The 20,743-nt window shown below is 34.1% G+C and overlaps 5 protein-coding genes across 5 annotated transcripts; all 5 read left to right on the top strand.

The window, feature by feature from the left end:
- The first annotated feature begins 456 nt into the window (after nucleotides 1-456).
- Nucleotides 457-6,208, top strand: LOAG_00732 (CAMK/CAMKL/MELK protein kinase). Its single transcript, XM_003136272.2, has 15 exons — nucleotides 457-672; nucleotides 1,192-1,311; nucleotides 1,432-1,575; nucleotides 1,706-1,843; nucleotides 1,930-2,052; nucleotides 2,168-2,335; nucleotides 2,420-2,506; nucleotides 2,612-2,713; nucleotides 2,860-3,054; nucleotides 3,186-3,341; nucleotides 3,462-3,554; nucleotides 4,233-4,315; nucleotides 4,398-4,611; nucleotides 4,798-4,901; nucleotides 5,056-6,208. The coding sequence occupies exons 1-15, from the start codon at nucleotides 466-468 to the stop codon at nucleotides 5,237-5,239; spliced, it is 2,118 nt and encodes a 705-aa protein (XP_003136320.1). The 5' UTR covers nucleotides 457-465; the 3' UTR covers nucleotides 5,240-6,208.
- Nucleotides 6,209-6,494: 286 nt separating this feature from the next.
- LOAG_00731 (hypothetical protein) lies at nucleotides 6,495-8,635 on the top strand (the record flags this gene model as incomplete). The annotated part of the gene is made up of 6 exons (XM_003136271.1): nucleotides 6,495-6,626; nucleotides 6,728-7,030; nucleotides 7,123-7,233; nucleotides 7,357-7,452; nucleotides 7,571-7,767; nucleotides 8,506-8,635. 6 exons carry the CDS (start codon nucleotides 6,495-6,497, stop codon nucleotides 8,633-8,635), a joined length of 969 nt encoding a protein of 322 aa, XP_003136319.1.
- A 1,330-nt stretch (nucleotides 8,636-9,965) lies between these two features.
- On the top strand, nucleotides 9,966-10,756 carry LOAG_00730 (hypothetical protein; the record flags this gene model as incomplete). Its single annotated transcript, XM_003136270.1, has 2 exons — nucleotides 9,966-9,982; nucleotides 10,333-10,756. The coding sequence occupies 2 exons, from the start codon at nucleotides 9,966-9,968 to the stop codon at nucleotides 10,754-10,756; spliced, it is 441 nt and encodes a 146-aa protein (XP_003136318.1).
- Nucleotides 10,757-11,702: 946 nt separating this feature from the next.
- Nucleotides 11,703-14,320, top strand: LOAG_00729 (hypothetical protein; the record flags this gene model as incomplete). The annotated part of the gene is made up of 5 exons (XM_003136269.1): nucleotides 11,703-11,834; nucleotides 12,099-12,200; nucleotides 13,458-13,580; nucleotides 13,711-13,797; nucleotides 14,054-14,320. 5 exons carry the CDS (start codon nucleotides 11,703-11,705, stop codon nucleotides 14,318-14,320), a joined length of 711 nt encoding a protein of 236 aa, XP_003136317.1.
- Nucleotides 14,321-18,310: 3,990 nt separating this feature from the next.
- Nucleotides 18,311-20,413, top strand: LOAG_00728 (hypothetical protein; the record flags this gene model as incomplete). Its single annotated transcript, XM_020445532.1, has 7 exons — nucleotides 18,311-18,415; nucleotides 18,635-18,766; nucleotides 18,861-18,989; nucleotides 19,218-19,420; nucleotides 19,786-19,900; nucleotides 20,124-20,228; nucleotides 20,297-20,413. 7 exons carry the CDS (start codon nucleotides 18,311-18,313, stop codon nucleotides 20,315-20,317), a joined length of 810 nt encoding a protein of 269 aa, XP_020304017.1. The 3' UTR covers nucleotides 20,318-20,413.
- Between the last annotated feature and the right edge of the window lie 330 nt (nucleotides 20,414-20,743).

The raw sequence follows: 20,743 nt of genomic DNA, 5'->3' as shown, positions 1-20,743 counted from the left end.
TGCATCAGATTTTTTTTTGTCACATTTCCACAAAATATGGCTGTATGTTTTAAAATGTAATTTGCATATTCTCGAGACATTCAGCATAAACTTCTGTAATATAATTTGCATTTATGCAAAATTGAACATTATTGTTTAATGTGTCGGTTTTTGATTATTCCATTTACATATTTCACACCAACACGATACAGTCTGCCGCACAACTCTGTTGAAGTTATCATCTTTGTGCTAATCAATCGTGCTTATGTATTTGTAGTTAGTTAACTGTGTGTTACCGCTCTCAAGGATCTGGACTGATTCTTGAAGTGATTTAGAAATTTAATTTTTTGCATTATCCTATGTTCTCTTAATACTTGTTGTTCGTCTTCGTAGCTACACCGTACCACATTTGAGGTCCACGATACACGGCGGGAAATCTCCACTGTCTGCGCATATTATTTGTGTATATAACGATTAAATTTGCAGATGTCAGTAGTTTCTTATAATTCGGGTACTAAAGGGGTTAGCGAATTGTTGTCACCGTACGCTGCATCACCATACGCAGCTCTGGATGGCTTGTATGTTTTGCATGACGAACTGGGTTCCGGTGGTTTTGGCAAAGTACGCTTGGCAACACATTTACTGACTTCACAGAAAGTTGCGATTAAGATCATAGATAAGCTCAAAATCAAGGTTTGAATTTTTAATTTTCGTGATTTTTACAGATTATTTAAAATTACTGTTTTCCTAAAGAACAAGCAAATGAATGCTAATGAAAAGACTCATTATATGAAACATAGTTTATATTTATTCATGATTATGACTCCCGCATAAAACTGACCGAAATATTCGATTGCGTACTTCTCAGTCTTATCTGGTCATGAGAGGATGCATATCTTAGCGGTTTCATGATGCGTGGAAGACTCTCTTATTCTCGTCCGTTTAAAAGCACATAAAGCCCATCGAGTGGAATAGGAGTACGTTGAGGTGATTGGTAGCGTGAGCCTCTTTAGAGAGTCCCACATGCAACGATTTTTGCCATTCAATCTGTTACTGCTAGTTAAAAAACATTGCATGATATGAGCTCTATTAATTTTAATGGTAGCAATAACAGCAATAAATTGTAAAGAATCCAAACGAAATCATTTCGAACGGGTTTAGGAAGTATAATTTGTTCAACTTTTCAGCCGAATTTTAAAGTTATTTGTTTAGAAGGAGGACCTACCTCGAGTAAGGACTGAGTTGGACGCGTTGATGCTGTTATCACACCAAAACATATGCAGACTGTACCAATGTATTGACACACCGTTGAAATTTTTTATTGTTATGGAGGTTTGCTATTGCATCTGTTACTTGTAATATGCAATTTTTCAAACTTTTGTGATTTCATGCTTAAGGCTAAAGTTAGATTTCCGATGAACTCTTGTTTCTGGATAGTGAATTCCATTTCAGTATTGTAGTGGTGGTGAAATGTTCGATTATATTGTTAAAAAGGAACGGTTGGAAGAATCCGAAGCACGTCACTTTTTTCGCCAGCTTGTTCAAGCTATTGCGTATGTTCACAGCATGGGATTTGCCCATAGAGATTTGAAGCCCGTTAGTTGTGGTTTTGAAAATAATTACTTGTGCATTTTTCTCTAATTTTGAAGGAGTGAAAACGAAATCGTTTTCCGTGAAAGCGAAATCGATGATCAGCAGATTCATATTGCAAGTGTTTTCTTTTTAGGAAAATCTGTTACTAACTGAAGATTTGCAATTGAAACTCATTGATTTTGGTCTTTGCGCCAAACCGGAGCTTGGATTGTGTGATTTTTTACATACATGTTGTGGCTCACCTGCCTATGCTGCTCCTGAACTTATTCAGGTAACATGTAATTTACTCATCAGTTTTTTTTCAAGTATTAAATTTATTTTATAGTAAAATTTTGAATTACACAGAAACCATTACAGGGGTTACCATATAAAGGTCATCAAGTTGACATATGGTCGATGGGCGTTCTGCTTTATACACTGCTTTGTGGCTGCTTACCATTTGAGGATGACAGTGTCCAAAAGTTGTACATGAAGATTGCGGTTAGTTATTACCCGTGTTCTGTTTTCAATCAATAAAATAAGAAAATGCTTCAGTCTGTGTTAGATGTTTTTGATGTACAAATTGTTGCAATATTTTCAATGTTTTTTACTTCAGACTGGAAGATATTATGAACCAGACTATCTGAGCCCTACAAGTAGAGATTTGCTGAGGTCCTTATTGCAAGTAGAGCCTGAGAAGCGCATCACTATTTCTAAACTGATCGTCCATCCGTGGATCAATAAAAAATACACTCAGACACTGAAATGGAAATCTATATATGATGTTAGCATTTCAGATATTTCAAAAAATAAGTTGTGATTATGGCATACGTTTCTGCTTTAAATCTGATGTAAAGTATGATTGCAGAAAAATATCGTCGATGACGAAGTGGTCATAGAGCTTGCTTCCCATTTTGGACGACCATTTAGCGAGATGGAAGCTCTTGTTAAGGAGGTAATTTTTAGGTCCAACCTACTTTTATAGGTAATTTTTTCCCATTTTTACTATTTCTTAACAGTTTATTGATAGCCTGGCACTAACGTCAGCTTGATATTTTAGTGGAAATTTGACTATCTAACTGCTACTTATCGTTTGTTGTTACAACAAAAGAGACGTGGAATGAATTTCGTCTTGCCAGTACTGAAGCCTAGGGATGGAACGGTATGGTAAAGTTTGATTTCCTGTTGCAAACTTAATCCTTGGTTTGTTTCATTGGTACTTGGTATAAAAAGAGATTCAATTTTCTTTTCCTTTTCTTAGGATTTATTAGAACTCTCACAACAAGCAATTTTCTGAAAATTTTTTAGGCCAATCCAAAGCAAATTGTTTTGAGTTCTCAAACAATACATTCTTCACTAGATAACGATTTAAATAATTCTGGCTTGGACGAGAATGATTCGATGACATCAGAAACAGATGGATCTACATCAAAGATGCATGGCATTAGGAACTCGTTTGAGGGAGACAATCCCATCTCTCTAGCAGGAACTCAACACGACAAAGTTTTTCTTTTTTTCTATTTTTGCATAATTTCTGGCTAGGGTTTTCACGGTTTTTAAATCAATTCAGAAAACAGTGTCACCGAATTTTTGCTCATGTAGGTTTTTTTACTCACGTTGGCTTTCCAATTCAGAATTTATCTTATGCTTACGCGATGCTTAATATGCCTTCCACCCACTCGGGAAGCTCACCCAAGCAGCGTGCTGCCTGTGGCATTCGGCAGGAAAACGACTTTGCTAGTGCTCAATCAGTTTGTGATACGCCAGCACGACATCGAACCAAACCTCAAGTAAGTTCTAGGTTTGGTGAAAATACGGAAACTCATGATTTCATTCTAAAATGATTTTAGAGCTAAACATTAAATCATATTGTGCTCTAAACATTAAATCATAATCCATAAATATTCTAGTGTGGTATTGGTTTTGATTCTCGTTTTTATTACCGTGCAAACAACAAAGAAAACTGGAATCCAGCCACCACAAGAGTGTGTGGGCCGATAAAGGTAATATTTGGTTTAAATTCCACCGTAAGTAAGGTAAGAAAACCATTTTTTAATAGAATTTCGACTTCCGGAAGAATTTGGTATTACTTTGAAATCAAGAAAGGGTAGATCCAATATATGGTAGTAAATTATTTCATTTTAATTTTTCTTACTACTTCCCTTTTTTTTTAATGAAAACTATTCACAAAACAGTGCAGTTAGCTGCTGATTATTGTTCTTATCAAGGATGGAAACTTCATGTACGAAACACATCTCTCAATAAAAAAAAGAAGGAGAGGAGGGTAGGGATAAATATAGTAGCTAAGGAAAACATTTTCTGTCGTATTTTCTGTTCTATCCTAATTTTTACTGAATGGAAGACACTGCTTCTTCCTAAAACTTTGTTGGCAGCATTTCTCTATGTCATCGTAGAATTCAGACCTTATATTGTTTTTGGGTCATTTTAGGACCCAGAAATAATACAGGATGGAGTTCTAAAATGTTCAGGATAAGTTGGCAGTGATGATGATTCGCAACAATCTTGAAAAAAGTGCGATGTTGACATTCAGAACGGATATCTGAGCCAGCAGATTTCAGTTTTAAGATTTGTTTTCAGAGCACACTCCGAATAATAAAGCTATCAAGCTCAATGTATGTGTTTTCCGACTTGATTATCGTTAGCAATAGAACTCTTTACAGATTTGCGATGATCGCCCAAGGAGCAATCTTTATGCAACACCTTTGCGACTTCCTCCCTCTTGTACACCTTCTACGAAGATGAGGTTCGTGTCAGTTTCAAAGCTAACTTATGTCCAATTAGTTTTTCTAGGTGTTGATATGTTCACCAGGTAGTGTCATTTCCAGGTCACGATCGATGGAGCGTGGTGAAACTTCACCACATACTCCTGTACGAGATAATACAGCATACCCAACACATATTCCACGATCATCATCTAAGACACCGCGTCTTCGCCAGCGAGTTTTCGCATCACTAGAACGGCAAGCTGATAAAATGATCAATTTGCTGACACCTCGCAAAGTTAAAAATAATCAACCTGAAATGCTGAAGCAAACCAAGGTTTGTTATCTCCACACTTACTCTTAGTTCAAATGTCATGCAGTCCAAATTAATTCACTGTTGTTATAACATTGCTTTACTTTCCGTTTCCTCTTATCCTGAAATGCAGTTCATATTATGCAATTATTGTTTGTTTAGAATTTCGATTTTAACTCTCAGTACATTGCATGAAATAAGATTTTTCAGACAATGGTCAATGTGTCGATTACATCTTCTAAGAATCCGGACCGTGTACGTCGCGAACTGATGCGCGTTTTCGCTGAACAAAACATTACAACCGAACATCATGGGTATTGAATTTGATTTATATCATGAGCGTAGGTGATATCGATTCTAGAGTGCAATTGAGTTAGCGTAGATGTTTTCTAGGTCGTTTTTCTCTTTCAATTTAGAATAACTAGTATAGTATAATTCTTTTTTTAGTATTTTTTATCTTCATTGCAGCTGGAAAATATCTGGTCGAAGAAAAGATGAATTCAACCGGATGATGACAGTAGAATTAGAGGTGGTTTGGATTGAAATGGGTAATAAGGAGAAGTTGGTAGGCGTTAAACGGAAACGTCTTAATGGCGATGCTTTTCTGTATAAAAAAGTTTGTGAACAAGTCCTGCAGTTAGCCGGTTTGTAATTCCATTCACAATCATTTGGTGACGTGGAATTCTTGAATTACAATAAAATCATTCAGATAACACTTTTTGAATGCTTGGTACATTTAAAAGTACGAAATTTAGACCTGTAAATGTAGAAATAGCTTTACTTGTAGAAATATTGAATTACGTTTAAATCATTCAGTCATCCTGCCGAATTTTCTGTTCTTAGTATATGGATTGTCGTCCAGGCGTTTGATTTTTAATGCCGATATTATATTTGTGTAGCTGTTTTGCTTGTATTATATAGTTTGAGAACATCGCTGATGACTTTTCCTCTAGATTATCATTGTTAAAATGAATCTCAAGCTGTAGTATTGTGTGTTTTCTTTAATTCATATAAGCCGTCCTTTTTTTCCCGATTTTTGTTCAATTAATATTAAATTAAACAGGAAATAATCAGGATTTGAATATTAACTGGGATTTACCATCTTTGTCATCTCGCTATGAATTGCAGCCTTCTCATGGTGCTAATTTCATTTTTGATTTGATGTATTCAGTTAAAAAGTCAAGACTGAATTTGCCATACTCACATTGTTGAATTTGCTACACTCATTTCTCTCGAGTTATTGTCAGTGAAATTTTTAACGCCTTATAATCAGGTCTTATCTGTGTTTACGCACTTCAATTGCGACTGAAAAATGTTCGTTTATTTGATAATAACCGTAATCAAAAAGTCAGCATTTCTTCGTCGGCGGTAAAGTAGTTACCGGTTCACAGTTTTGCTCACTTTTTATGTATACTCATTAAATGTTTTGAATCAATATTCAAATTACTTTGTTGTTTTTCAGCAGTATATGTCGTAAGTAGCGCTTTTTCACCTCATGTTTTCTTTACCTATATTAACCATCTATTTAGACATATAAGTCTTGAAGCATCGGAAACATACCGTATTTATTGTTTCCCATTTAATGGGTAACAGAGGCTATGGTTTATGCTGTATTAGTTGCCTTCTTTATTTAAAGTTAAAGATTACTTCTTTTTTCATTGATTTCGTATGGTATGTGGTAAAAATAGAATCAAGACAAGAATTAGTGTTGGTTGTCTAATCGCTCAGGTGACTGTTTTCCACAAGTTTCTGTTGAGAAAGAATTTTGGAAGTATTCTTGAATGAAATTCCTTACTGATGATGGAATGTAGAATCAGTTAGAGTGTGAAGTGGGATATTTGGGACTTCGTATTGTTCCTAAAAAGGAGCTGCTGCTGAATTCAGTGCTACTTATTCTGGAGATTAAGATGGGTGGAGTAGAAACATTCTGCTGTTGTAATCAAGAAACCAACCTAGAAAAACGTGATGCAAAACATCGTTGTAATAACGTAACGTGTATGTGGAGCAGTTCATCCTCCAACAGATTTGTGGTTAAAAAAGTAAGTATTGTATGGAATTGTTTCATTATAGCTTGTTTAATCCTTTAGCTGTTTTTTATCGGACTATTTTTTCCTCTTTTTTTTTACAAGAAACTGTTTAGGCACCACCAACTATTCGATATATTCCAAATTTTATCACTGAGGAAGAAGAAAAGTTTCTTCTTTCCAAAGTATATTCAGTTCCGAAACCGAAATGGCAGCAACTTCTGAACAGACGCCTACAGAATTGGGGTGGCATTGTAAGCAAGGAAGTTCTGATTCCGGATGGCGCTATTCCTTCGGTACATTTCAGTGCATTTATTGGAATTGTTGGTGTATTAGACTGCGGTTTAAAAAAAAATTCCTTGCACATGTGGTGGATTGTCTCTGGGCATTCTCCGATATTAACTGTACCAAAGATTCCGGTAGGTGGAAATACTTTCATACTGGGTCAAGTAGATTATGTCATGTTTATTCAACGTGGTAAAAATACTAAATCTTTTGCAAACTTTCCTAGTGGCTTAACTCCGTTATCGACAAGCTAATGACACTTGGTGATACATTTCCTCCCAATAGGCGTCCAAATCACGTGTTGATTAACGAATATCTTCCTGGACAAGGCATCATGGTTTGCTTCTAGTTTGTTTTTAATATATTTGTCAACATTTTGAAATGTCTAATTCCGAATACAGATTTTGTCGCTGTTGGATTTGGTTAAGTACTGCTTGCATTACATCGTTTCATCTTTTAGGCACACACGGATGGTCCTGCTTTCTATCCTATGGTTACTACAATTTCGTTAGGTAGTGACACAATTATTGATTATTATAAACCTATAGATCCAGAGGTTCGATTTATTTTCTTATACCTCTGTCAAGGTTCTTCTAAACTTCGTCTTTAAATCTTACTAATTCAAAGTTTGACATGGTCAGGAAAACTTTAAATGGAAGATATGAATTTTGCAGCGAAATAATGTCAAGCAAAAACGTTATGTTGGTTCTGTATTACTTGAGCGACGTAGCTTAATCCTTGTTAGTGATGATGCATATACAAAATATTTGCATGAAATTGCGGATCGAACGTTTGATGTTATCACAAGTGATATTTTTAACCTTGAAAGTACCAACAAGCGTATCGGAAAAGTCGTGACTCGTGACCTCAGGTTTAGATTTTTGCTTTTGATTAGATAATATTCGGAACAAGCATCGTGGACTTTTTTCAGTGCTGCCGTGTAGGTTCGTATTTGACGTAAATGTCAGGAGAGGACACGTTGCCCTAAAATAGTTGGACAATGATTATTTACTTTTTCAGGGTATCTTTGACAATTCGCAATGTTCCTAAAGTGAGCAAGATCACTACAGCTGGTTTGATAATAAGGCAATAGTTTCCGTTAAATTTCTGGCAGTTGTGAGTGATATTGATTTTTTAACTTTTTTCTGAACGCACTTTTTTTCCTTTCATTCTGTTTGAAGCATTATTTTCTCCAGTAGTTTACAAATGTTATACTTTTAAGATAGATGTCTACTAATTTTGCTTCAATCTCAGTTCAATCTTAGTGTTCTTTTGTCAGATCCCAAAGTTTATTGCAGTTTATGTTATTTATTCATACTTTTTGAAACTTGTTATTGTCTTTCAGAATTCCTATATTTGTTACTATTATCGTAGTAGCAATTTCAGACATAAATAGTAGTTTACTGATTGCCAGCAGTTTGTTTTATTCATTGGTTTTTGAATCGCATAAAAGGAATATTATGGGCAGGAAACAACACTTGGAAACAAATCTTGCTATAGTGAGTTGAACAGTCAGAACTATTTACCAAAGCTGAGTTCTTAAAGACTTTTGTTTAGAGCAATTGCTGGTTTTGTGAGATTTTTGGATGTTAAACTATAAGTTTTAAAGGTTAGGTGTCTGTTTTCCGGAGAAACAGAAGACAAGTGGTGGGGAGAAGATGAGCGGTCATTTTGAAAATTCAGTTGGGGTGGCAAGATTGATGGTTTTAGTAATGGTTAACGGTTCAATAGCTCCGTAAATGTGGGTGCGGTAAAGTTGTGTTACCCTTATTGCGCAATGTCCATATAGTGAACATTTGGTGCACGAGGTGACAGTTGATAGCTTGATAGCTTAGCCGTGCCTTCCGTGTTTGACAAAGACTAAATACCGCAACCATATGTCATCCACAAGCTGGCTTCTATCAGCATCTTGGATTGTGTGCCTTATTCGGACGGTGCTGACTGCATGGTCATTCGAAAATTCCCTATATCACGTAGACTAAATTTCAGTCGAGAGGATCTGTATCTTCTTGATATTCGACCCTCGATATCGTGAAATATTCGATCGCCTCAACAAAAAAAAAAAAAAAAAAGGAAGAAAAATGAATCTGATTATTTTCTATTTCAGCATGACAGTAGTGTTTAGCTATGAATAAATAGGTGATTTACTAGGCATAATTTCTCACTGAGAAAGAGAATGACGATATAACTGTTTTGAGAATTAGTGCTTTGACATTTTGAACAAATACTATTGGAAGTTAGAATTCTTAGATCAAGTGACTGTTAGTGAGTGACATGCTAAAATATGAGAGTTGTTTTATGCTCGTTGTTGACACTGCTAAAATCAGTTATTTTTATCCATTTTGAAAAGTGCAGTAACTACGTCCCTAATGAAATAAAAAAAAAGTTGGCTGTATTCAATACTATTTCCATCAAATTCCGACCTGAGGGTCCGTTTTGTCATATGAAAATAGGCAGAAATTTGAGCTAATTTGAGTCGTCTGTTTGGTGAACTCATTGACCTCTTCTTCCTATATCTGTGGAGAGGAGCAACAGGAATTTGGACTGAAGCAAGGATGTTTATAATTTGGAATTCAAGTTGACGATTGCCTGGCCAGCAGATGAAGTAATTTGTTTATTCTTTGAACAACACAATTCATACCGTAATCAGATCTAATTATGGTCAGATTTATTGCGATTCTATCCATGAAATTTTTTGAGACTAGAGAATAAAAATTAAAAAGCAAAGTGACTTTTTGTGATTGCGGTGTAAAGCCATGAACCACATGCGACGTCATCATACTGCAACTTAAGTTGTCGAGAAAATAGCTTTCCAGCATTGTAATTGATTCTGAATTTCGCAATGGTTGTTTGCTGGTAGTACTTGTGGTAATATTATCTAGATGTAGGAAAACGTCTTGAGCACTCCAAAAGAATAATTGGGTATAAATTTCTCGCCCTTCTTTTCAAAGGAATTATCAATAAATGGAAATGCAGAGATGTAAAAACTAAATTAAAATTAAAGGTTGGCGAGGAATTAAAATTGAAATTATATCTAAATTTCTCGAACAAAGATTTTAGCAAAAATTCATGGAAGGGCATTATTGGTGAGTAGATTGGAATGATGAGGAGGAGTGGTTGAAGCTACCGTACCTTGGAAGACGCTCCAAAGTAATCCATAGGGGTAATTTGACCAAAATGAGAAGGTCCAACCCCTAGTTCGGTTAGTTTGCATGTGTATAAGAGAGTAGTAAAGTCGTTCTGGATTGGTGGGATCATCGTAGTGGCGTAGTTCATTGTTAGGGCTAATCCGCCAGGATTCAGAAGGACTCTGCGGTGAAATACAGTTGTCCTGTTCAGAGATTTCTTTACGGTAACCATATGTGCTGCAGAAGAATTAAATTAGGGTGAATTTGTTACTGGCACTAAGTCTTATGTATTTTAAAATGTAATCCAGGAAACACCCCGACAACTTTTCTTTGGTCATGGATTTAGAAGCAAGTCATTTGGAACAACAACAACAGCCTCACAATCTTCCGAGCTTCCCCGGACATTTGATTAGGGGTGACGTCGTTCCCTCTATATTGGACGCTTCAACTATTGTCCCAACTGCAACTGCAAACGTTACTGCTAACTCTGTAAGTAGTACAATAGCTACAACTTTACTGTTTGATAGCACCTCATCGAGTACTCTTGCTAGCAGTGGTACCCTAACAGTAACCAGTACTATCTGTCCACCACCATCTAGCTCCTCATCCAGCATTTTCTCCACCGCTCAGCATGATATCTATCGATTACCAAATGTTGGCGCTGTTGACCAAAGTGCTATTGCTCTGAATAACATTGCAGGAAAATTACCGAAAAGTATGTTTTATTACTAATTTAGAGTTTATTCCAAAATATCTGGATTTGAAGGATTATAAAATAAGCATTTTGCCACACATATTTTTTAATAAATTTACTTAGCTAAATTCATCCTTAAAATATTCATTTGTCTCATATTAATTATTAGCACTAAAATCAGTGCAAGTACTTGGAAGAGGTTCTGCGTTCTATTATTGAAATTGAGGCGTCTTATCATCATGATTATCACCAACCTGAAAATTGTCACAAAGCTTTTCAATTTCTAACAAAATGTTGGAAAATGGTTTGCATTCAAGCACATTCCATGATATTATTTAATATCAGGGGTTTTATCATTAATAAATTTAATATTGGGGTGTTTCATTAAATCTTAGTTTGCAGGCTTTTTACTTGAAACTTCGGGTTTCAAAAATTTCTACTAATTTCGATTGTTAGTCTTGATAGTTTTTATTAAATACCATTGTTTTTCAAGAATTCTGATCAAAGGATTTTTAAATGCAGAGTTTTTTCCTGTTAATACGTAAAAAAATTTTGTACCGTGACGTAGTAGTTCAGCAATGTCCAAATATAGGGCAGCGTCCACTTCAATTCGTTTTTGCAATTATGAGTCTGTTCTGGATTCAGGAATTAATGAAATTCAGATAAAGGATTACGATTTTAAAGCTTGCCTTCCATTTAAAAGAAAATTCTAGAATCGGTCACTGCCGATATTACTGCAAACTGATTTGGTAAGCCAAAAGCATAAAAAGAAATTGTCCTCTTCAACTATTAGATCATCTTTATCCTCTGATTATAAAATCTGCATTAGTTTTTTTGCTGACTCAAAAAAAAAAAATTATCAGACGTACGGACGCACAAGTATTATTCCTTTCAATGGTCCGTTGATACCTTTTCCTAACCTTCTTGGTAAATTTGAAATTATTCTCATTTAGTTGCTTAAAAAAGTAACATTTGTAGTAGAAAATGGGAAAAAAAGATTATGATGAATCATCGGGAAGTATTGAATGTGATGGAAATTCGAATGCATCACCAGATACTTGTTTGATCAGCAGCCAAAAACCACGTAGACAACGTACCCATTTTACAAGTCAACAGGTAAATTCATGACCCCCAAAATTCTTCTTGCTTTCTGTTATTCCCATCAACTCATAAATATGAAATCGACGAAATATATTATATCTGAGAAATACATGGCACCTGTTTGAAATGAAATATCAAATTGAAATATATAAATGAAATGTTAGGGATTATTAATTACATAATATTTTGAAATTGTTGCATCTTATGAATAGTATCTCTCCTACCGTTTTTCGGAATATTCTCTCATATTGTTTAATAATCCTAATAATTCTCCTGCAGCTAACAGAGTTGGAAAATTGGTTTTCACGGAATCGTTACCCAGATATGGCCACGAGAGAAGAAATTGCATTGTGGATCAGCCTTACGGAGCCACGAGTTCGTGTACGTTCCCAAAAAAAATTTTTGTATAGTTCATGATTAAACAACTACGGTCGCCATTTTTTAATAGAAGCAGAGATGTGATTTTTGATAATTTTTAAACTTTATTTTGCATTTTATATATTTTTTTTCCATTTTTTGAATGAGGACTTGTGACTGCGTTAAATTAGTTTCAATCGAAACATTGTCTACCTTAGAATTTTGAGATGTAGTAGTTCCCAAACCCTATAATTGAAATGTGTAATTTGTGTCACTTCTAATGAATTGAAATCCCAAGTGACCGCAGACCGCTGTCTTCTTTGCTGATTAAGCTAACTCACTATCAATGCATCATCAACATCATTCAGTAGTCATCATTATCAGGATCCTCATCATCATCGTTAACATCATTATCACTATCACAACTCTCATCATTGCATAATTATTACCACAAATATTATCATAGTTATTAGCATATTGTATTGTCGTATCGTCAACACCACTGTTATCGAGAAACACCCCAATAACAACTGAAATTTAATTAAGAATTTGATTTTCCTGCGCTTTCTTACCATTCTGCTCCCTCATTGTCAACAACCAAATTAAGACAAAGAACTTATTGTTGTTCAAATTAAGCTTGTTGCTTACTTGCAGTTTAGTTTTTCGTATTCCGAAAGTGAATGCCTGACAAATATTCCCACACAACGTGTTATCTTGAAATAAAGTCGTGATTCGATGTTCGGAGTCCTGATAACGGGCATATTTTCAAATAATTGCAAATTTAAAAAAATGCGAACAAATAGTTTGCAAACAACCAAGAGTCTTTCAAAGCCTACGGTAACTAATATTTGGGAAGTCTAATCGTAGTGTTCAATTTTAGAGTACAGATGAATGAGCATTGTCTTTATTGATATTTCGAAGCATCGCCATCAATTGCCGCTTTTATATGATGTCCTGCAATAGGATAATAGATCATTATCATCATCTGAATGCTTACATTAGTATTGTGAAATGGATCAGATTTCTGAAAAGATTATGCTTAATTAATTTTAAACAAAATTAAAACTTTACGACGACTAAATTGTACCTTTTTTAACTCTCTTGATTTACTTCTGCATGGCCAATGTTCATCACTGCTTAGCATATTCATTTCTTAACTGTCTTTTAAAGCTTATCCAGTAAATCCAAACAATTTAAATACTATTCGTATTCCTGGATAAGTCCCAATTTTAATTGAATTATTAAGTAGCTCATTAAAATAGATCCACTGTTCTTTTAAAGGTATGGTTTAAAAACAGACGAGCAAAATGGCGTAAACGGGAGCGTCATTTGTTAACTCCTGATTTCAAGAGCTTTCAACCAACCAGTTGTTTCCCGCAAGCCCTTTTACCAACCCATCCACAAGTAACAGCGTTTTTATATTGATTTGACCAAAAATATATTCAATTCACTCGCGTCGTAAGGAATTCTTATTTTAGTTAATCAAAAATTTATTTAAAAAGTCTGCCTTTTAAGCGCTCAAATTTTATTGCAGCTTGATGATGTTTATGGCTCTTCATCTTGGCAAGGTTATTCTACAAGAAATCCGAACACCGCCTTTGGTTGGGCTTTAAAAGCGCAGGTAATTCTTATTAATTTACTAGTTTCTGCTTTTAAATTTACTAGTTTCTGCTTTTAAAAAAGGACTGCTCAAATAGCAGCTACATAAGTAAGTCAAAATGAGTTTCAAACTGATTTTTAAAAAAATTCGATGCATTTCTTTCTTGGCACATTAGATCGACTTACGGCGTCTTCTATTTCTTTAGGATCTGTAGCCGTAAGTTCCACATTGTTTTTCTTGATTTACTTATTTTTAAAATCCAAGTTTTAATTTACAGGGACCTCTGCAACATACTTTCCCTCAATTGATGACTCCAACGACATCCAACAACACGACGACCTTGTCTCGCTTTGCCCCCGCTCAGCCGCCATTTTACGCAGCCAATACTACAAACACCACGAATCTAATGTCAAAAGATGATAAGTTCAAGTTACACTCTCAAGGATACTGCTCCTCTACCATGCACATGCCTACTAGTGGCACCCATTCCCAACAGGCCAGCAGCTTTTCAGTTCAATCATACCAATACAATGGTCCGCTGTAAACTTACAGTTCAAGATTGTCGCACAATCGCAGAAAATATTACAGGGACCTTTTGAAGAGTTAATGCGATACCGGTAAATTGGAAAATCAATCCATTTCCTATTTTCAGACATCCCTTTTTCCGTTCCTCAGAAAACACAAAAAATAAACTTTTTGTGCAGATTGCTGCAATCCATTACTATGCATTTTGCTTCGGTTATAAGGGTTTATTATTTCTTTTTACTGAAAAATTGTTTAGAGATTTTAATCATTGTAAAATTTGTAATTTGAGTATCTCTATTTTGAGCTTTGCTAAATTGTGCTTGTAAATTTCTTTATAGTTTTCCAAATTACGTGTGAATACTTCCATAAATAACTTTAGTTATATTACTGCAAATTCCACAGTTATATGGCATATTACCACAATCATTAGTTGTAGTAATATAACTGTTGAATTTGCAGTGTAATTTAAAATCTTTAAATAATTTTTCCATCTCTAATTCGTAATCATTTCCGAAATACAAAGAACTCGTCATTCACATTATCAATTAGATGATCTGAATTCATGCAACTTTTCAAATCCGTCATTCTTATCGCTGTTAAATCATTGATTTTGTTTCTCTTCAAGCGAAAAATACGATCGCTAACTTACTGTACCTTTCCATAATTTCTCTAAACAGAATACCCTGTTTTCAGGTATAGCGTGTTTTTTAGAAGTAGGCTCTGGAACATTCCAATTATATTGAAAGAATAATTCAGTGATAGAAAAAGATTGGATTACGGTTGCCAAGGAAATAGGTAGTATATTACCCAATATCCATCAAGTACCACGCATATTTTGTTTGCTTCATAAATCTTTTTACAACTTTAAATCTTAAGAACTATAACGATTTAACACTAGTGAAATAAATGAATTAATTTAAATGTTGATTTAGTAGATTTAAGGAAAATAATGACTTAAATCTGAACAATTATATAAGATGGTTGTGTGCATTTTTGTATTCGCATAATTAATTATTTGTTGTCAAAATTGATTTAAGAAGGTGAAAGGTAACATATAAGGCCCGAAAATCAATATTTGTTGAGTGAGAGGAAAAAATATGTAAACTAAAAAGTGGAATGCTTCTCGTAATTATTTGCAACGAAGTTAAGCTATATCTTCACACCAAATGTAATCACAAAGATCAGTTGTACTTTATACTGCAAATTTCCTTACATTTTAATGTCTTCTCCAAATTAATTATTTTCATAGAACAATATATTGCGTATCAAATAAAAAGACACCCTCCTTCACTGTTACTTGCTCCAGTTATTAATTTTAATTCCCCATTCAAATATTTTGTACGTTACTTTGCTAATTTTATTTCATAGAGTTGCGTCACACTGAGTGACCAGTACCAACGCTGTTCAATGTTTGCAGGTAATGTAGGAAAATTGCAAAATGACCAAATTTAAATCTCGAGTACAAATTATAGAATTCTCCAAAAATCCTGGAGAATTCTATAATTTGTACTCGAATACATGAAAATCAATTCGTTATGTAGGCTTAAATATGAATCAATAAACAGCAATGCATAGAAAACATTATATTAAAGAATTTTTTACTGGCTGATTAGTCAGCTGAAATGTGCTTCCCTTTCCACATTATGATATGTTCCATATTACGATAGTAAAGTGAATACAGTTTATCCAGATCCCTCAGTACTTATTACATTTTTCAGATTTGATAGTTTCAAAATTTTTTTTGATCAATTTTACCAAATGAACTTCATTAAATAAAAGCAAAAAATCCTATAGCATTGCCATTTGGAAGAAAATTCCCTTCCGGACTACGACTGCGTAAACTCTGCGTGATTTATTATTTGTGGAGTTTGTTCAGGTACTTCACTTAACCATAATTTTCAAAAAGCAAAACGAAATTCATCATCACTATAACGTTTACAGGCAAAAGAAAAGAATCCTCCTTATCATCTTGCTGATGTTTTTTTCTAAGGCAAAAAAAATTCAAGTTTTTATTTTGAGTTTTGTTCAAATAAATAACTTTTTTATAATGCGAATTTTTCAGAAGAATGGGTTGTTCGTAAACTGGGAAAGTTCTTTTTTGTCAATTAGTTTGCATACATGTCAAATTTTAGTCCACGATACAGCAACTCTCATGACACATAATGTTCGACCCTGAACCGAGCGATGCGATTTATCTTGGATTTAACAACAAATCGTTGCTGAGAGCACAGCGCCCTTTTTAGCTCATTTCCCCTGGCAAATTTCGATATTAAATGAATAAGTTGATGATGTAGCTGCATAAGCTCGGAAAAAGACTTGTTTGCATAAATGTGATTGGAAAAAAATTAGCCAGCATGTGTTTTTCTTTATTATTGGCAAAGTACATTAAGCTTCAAGCATCTAATGGTTACCGCCCATTTCCTATGAATTTACTTCAGCGGTAGCTTTTTCGTTACTTCAAAAATTCTTGTTTTCATTTCTCTCAGAAAAAAATTCAAAAACTTATAATGTTTATTTGCTTTTAGGTAATAATATAACGTAGATACGCTTTGAAGGAATCTCATCAAAAGGGTAGAATACAGCAATTCTATTTGCTTGCTACAAACTTTGCAGCTCACCAATTTTCCACATATAATTTACATGAATCTAAAACTTTTCTTTTTCCTTTATTCTAAAAAGTTTAATTTTCGTTGCTTTTTTTGTCAGCTGTTTGTTTCTGTAATGCCCAATTTTCTCCAACTCTAAAACTAGTGATTAAGTTTTGCTATTAGTAAGTCTAAAATAAACTTTTTGCCGCAGTTCTTGCTCTCATAAAACAATATTATAACTCCTGTTAGATCCGTTCTCGTAAGGTAAATAGTTATAAGATTACATGGGAAAACTTTGGAATGAAAAACTGACAGTTTCATCCTTTTTGCGCGAAGAATTACATGTGTCGTATTGAAAATTTCCGTTAATTGACTTAATTGCCTTGATGATAGAGCTCTGTGGATGATAAGATGCCAAATTATGATCTTAGAAACACCAGCATTATTTTAAAAGAATTTCTGCATATCTCCAAAGCAAAATATATGCCTTCCAAAAAGAGTAGTTGAGATTTTTTCCTTTAATTCATAATTTTAATATATTATGAGTAATTGAGGGAATAATAAATGAGTTTGTAACGATTAGTAGAAATGAAAAATCCCTTTTGGAAATTCTTGGCATTAAATGAGAAAATTCAATTCTCAAACAAGTTTTCCAATGAAAATTCTTCATGTACTAAGCTTTTTAATACATTTTCCAAGCAATAAAACTGATAAGTTAGTAGTTTTTACTACTTGAATCCAAACAAAAAAAGTTTTGTGGGGAAATTGTCATAGCAAAATAATTTTTCACTTCGAAATTTAACAAATTCACACCCATATTCAAAACTTTTGATCCATACTATTGGGAGAATTTCAGAAAATATTTCACGAAACATTGACGCAAACCATTATTTAGGCAGACGATGATGGCAAGGTATGCCTAAATGAAAAAGTAGCATATATAGATGGACAGATACAGGTGAGACAACAACAGATAAGGAAGCAAAGTGCTAAGGAAAGGAAATAATTAACTGGTTTGATGCTTGCGTTATGAATCTAATTTGGAAAACGACGGTTGCAGGATAGATTTCCAATACAAGCAATTGATATAGTTGAGAAATAAACTTCTAATTTTTTTTCGAGTAACAAAATATGAAAAGTTGGCGTAATTTTTATTCATTCGTAGGTTTTTTGTATTCCTAGAATGGATCGTCTTGATAATTATCATCGCTAATAAAAAAAACTGTGTTAAAGACCAAAGAAAAAAAACTATTGAAAAAAATTCCTAACAAAAAAATTAGAGAATTTAATTGACTTTATGGAACGCTGTTAGAAAGGATGGTTTTCCCTATGAGATTCAGATATTGCGTAAACAAAGTTACTCGATGGATATCATTTACTCAAACATCCAGAATCCCTCTGTAAATCTATCAGAAAGTATCATGGATTCGACACCGTCTCACAACAAACCCTTTGCTCATATGGCATGCGAACGATGGCTTCATGCAAGACTGGATAATTTGCGTACTAAAAGTGTTTTCAATCACGTTTGTTTCGTTTTTAAATTATTCAATTTTAAAAAAGATTTTTTGTCTTCTTGTAGTTCATCATATCGCAGCAAATTTGATTCATTCAACCTTCCCATATAATTTTTACACTTTTTGAGTTTTCTTCTATCTTTCATATACCTGAACTGTGAAAAATCATTGTAGAAAGAGGAATAAGTTCCCTGTATTATGAATGCATAATCAAGGAATTCGTTTTAGAGGACGGAATATGAATATTTGCCGCAGAAACTGGAAAAAAGCTTTGTGGACTTCAATGTCAAAGAGAAGAATATTCGTGGAGAAACCCTTATCATGTCAGTGATAAGATATGAACTAGATAAGGCAAATCAGGTTTGTGTTATTTATCAGAGAAATTCATGCGTGTAAAATCAGTCGAACAGTAATTGGAAATGTCCATAAAATAAAGTTAATGACAAATTTACAGGTGCGTTATATAAACTTGTTAATTCGTTCCGGATGCGATCCTTCCGAACCAGATGAAAGGCAGTTACGTACACCGCTGATGTTAGCTTGTTTGATGAGAAACGATACCGTTGCTCATCATTTGATCTTGGTTTGACCACTTCAATTTGTTTGACTTATTTCTATGCTAGGAAAGCAATTCGAGTTACTTTACGTAGAATTAATGTCATTCAACTTGCTTACTTGCTTTCAACGGCTGGGAAACTTCCTTGCTTCCTTAACCTTCATTGTTCATTTATTCCAGGCCTCATTTCAATGTTTTGATAATGGGTATGCTTTGTCTGGATTATATTAAGAAATTAAGACTCATTTCTTTCAGCAAAATGTGAATCTTACGGCAGCTGATAAAATGGGTAATACAGTACTGATGTATGCTGCAATGTACTCTCAGTCATCCCTGTTAAACTTCCTGGTAGAAGAACTGTCCAGGAAATGGTGTATCGAAGCTTTTCGTACCAAAAATCTTATGGGTTATACTGCAGAGAGTTTGGCGAGGAAAAATGAACGATACATGTTTTCAATGTAACGTTTTTTTCTCAATTCATCCATTTCACTTCTTTTAAGCTTTTGAATGTGAAAATATTGTGAGATTGCCTTTCTAGAAAACTGATTTTTGTTGATTAAAATACGAATTACACTTCCTTCACTTGAAAGACGAATAAGACTGAGAATAAGATTGTAAAAAACAGAGAAATTCCGGGAATTCGAAAGAGCTGAATACTCTAGAATTACATGAATTATCGCGATGAATACCGATAGTATCGCATTGGAAGTGGAAGGAGTCTTGGTTGCCGTGCAAAAAAAAGTCAATAAATGCAAATTTACTGTTCGGTAATTTTATTCAGCAGTCATTATTATCAGGTTCCTCATCATTATTTATTTTCCAGGATGCTGAAGAAGGGACGTTTACGTTTGGTGAAACGATTGCGCGACCAAGTTTCTTCCAATTTGATGTTTGCACCACCGTTTAATAATTGGAATATATACAGTAGTGTTTATAAGGTAACAGTAAAACTTTTTTCTTGATATATTGCGCATTTATAGGTTAAAATTTAGGATGATGTGATATACAGGATTGGTGGATAACTTTCCAAGTGATATATCCAGCTAATAGTTCCTAGGTACAAACTTGTCATCCGACTTCACGAAGAACGCAAATGAATGATATAAGCCTTACAGCGTTGACGGAAATTCCATTCCTTCGCTATTAAAAGTATATTTACAGGCTAAGCAGAAGTTTTTGTTGTACGCACAGCGATATGTGCAAAAGTCTCAAGACAAAACTTCATCACCAATGAGAAGTTCAAAATCATCATTACCACTGTTACATGTTAGTATTAGAGGAAATATTCAAATAATCTATATCGATAACAATAGAACTTTAAAGACATTTTCTAGATATCTATATTGCTCCCTTGAAGAGGACAGAGGCGATAAAACAACCTGTTAGTATAAAACAATAAATGGAAGCCAATACCTGGTCGAAGCTTGACAGGATATCAGTCCGGAATGACCAGCAAACTAATAAATTCCTTGTACAATCAAATAGTAAGATAATAAGTTCTTTTGGACAACATGAATCCCTGATTTCTCTGGAGCCCTCTTTCTAAAATCTTGATTTTTGCAATTTATTATAGAATTTACACTTACCAGTTTACTCGTTTTTACCAGGACTGTCTGGTCAAGAAATATAATAGCTGCAGTTTTCGTGGATTTTTGTTAGTGTGCTAAAGTAAAGCATTATTCATACAGTTAATCATAAAACTACTACATTTATCGTACTATTTTGGGTTATTGGATTGGCGTAGGTGGTTTTGTTTTGTCTATAAATTATTCGTCTTGAGT

Source organism: Loa loa (genome assembly GCF_000183805.2).
Source record: "Loa loa unplaced genomic scaffold supercont3.71, whole genome shotgun sequence".
In the NCBI taxonomy this organism is placed as follows: domain Eukaryota; kingdom Metazoa; phylum Nematoda; class Chromadorea; order Rhabditida; family Onchocercidae; genus Loa; species Loa loa.
The sequence above is the reverse complement of the archived record's forward strand: the minus strand, read 5'-3'. Positions and strand labels throughout refer to the sequence as shown.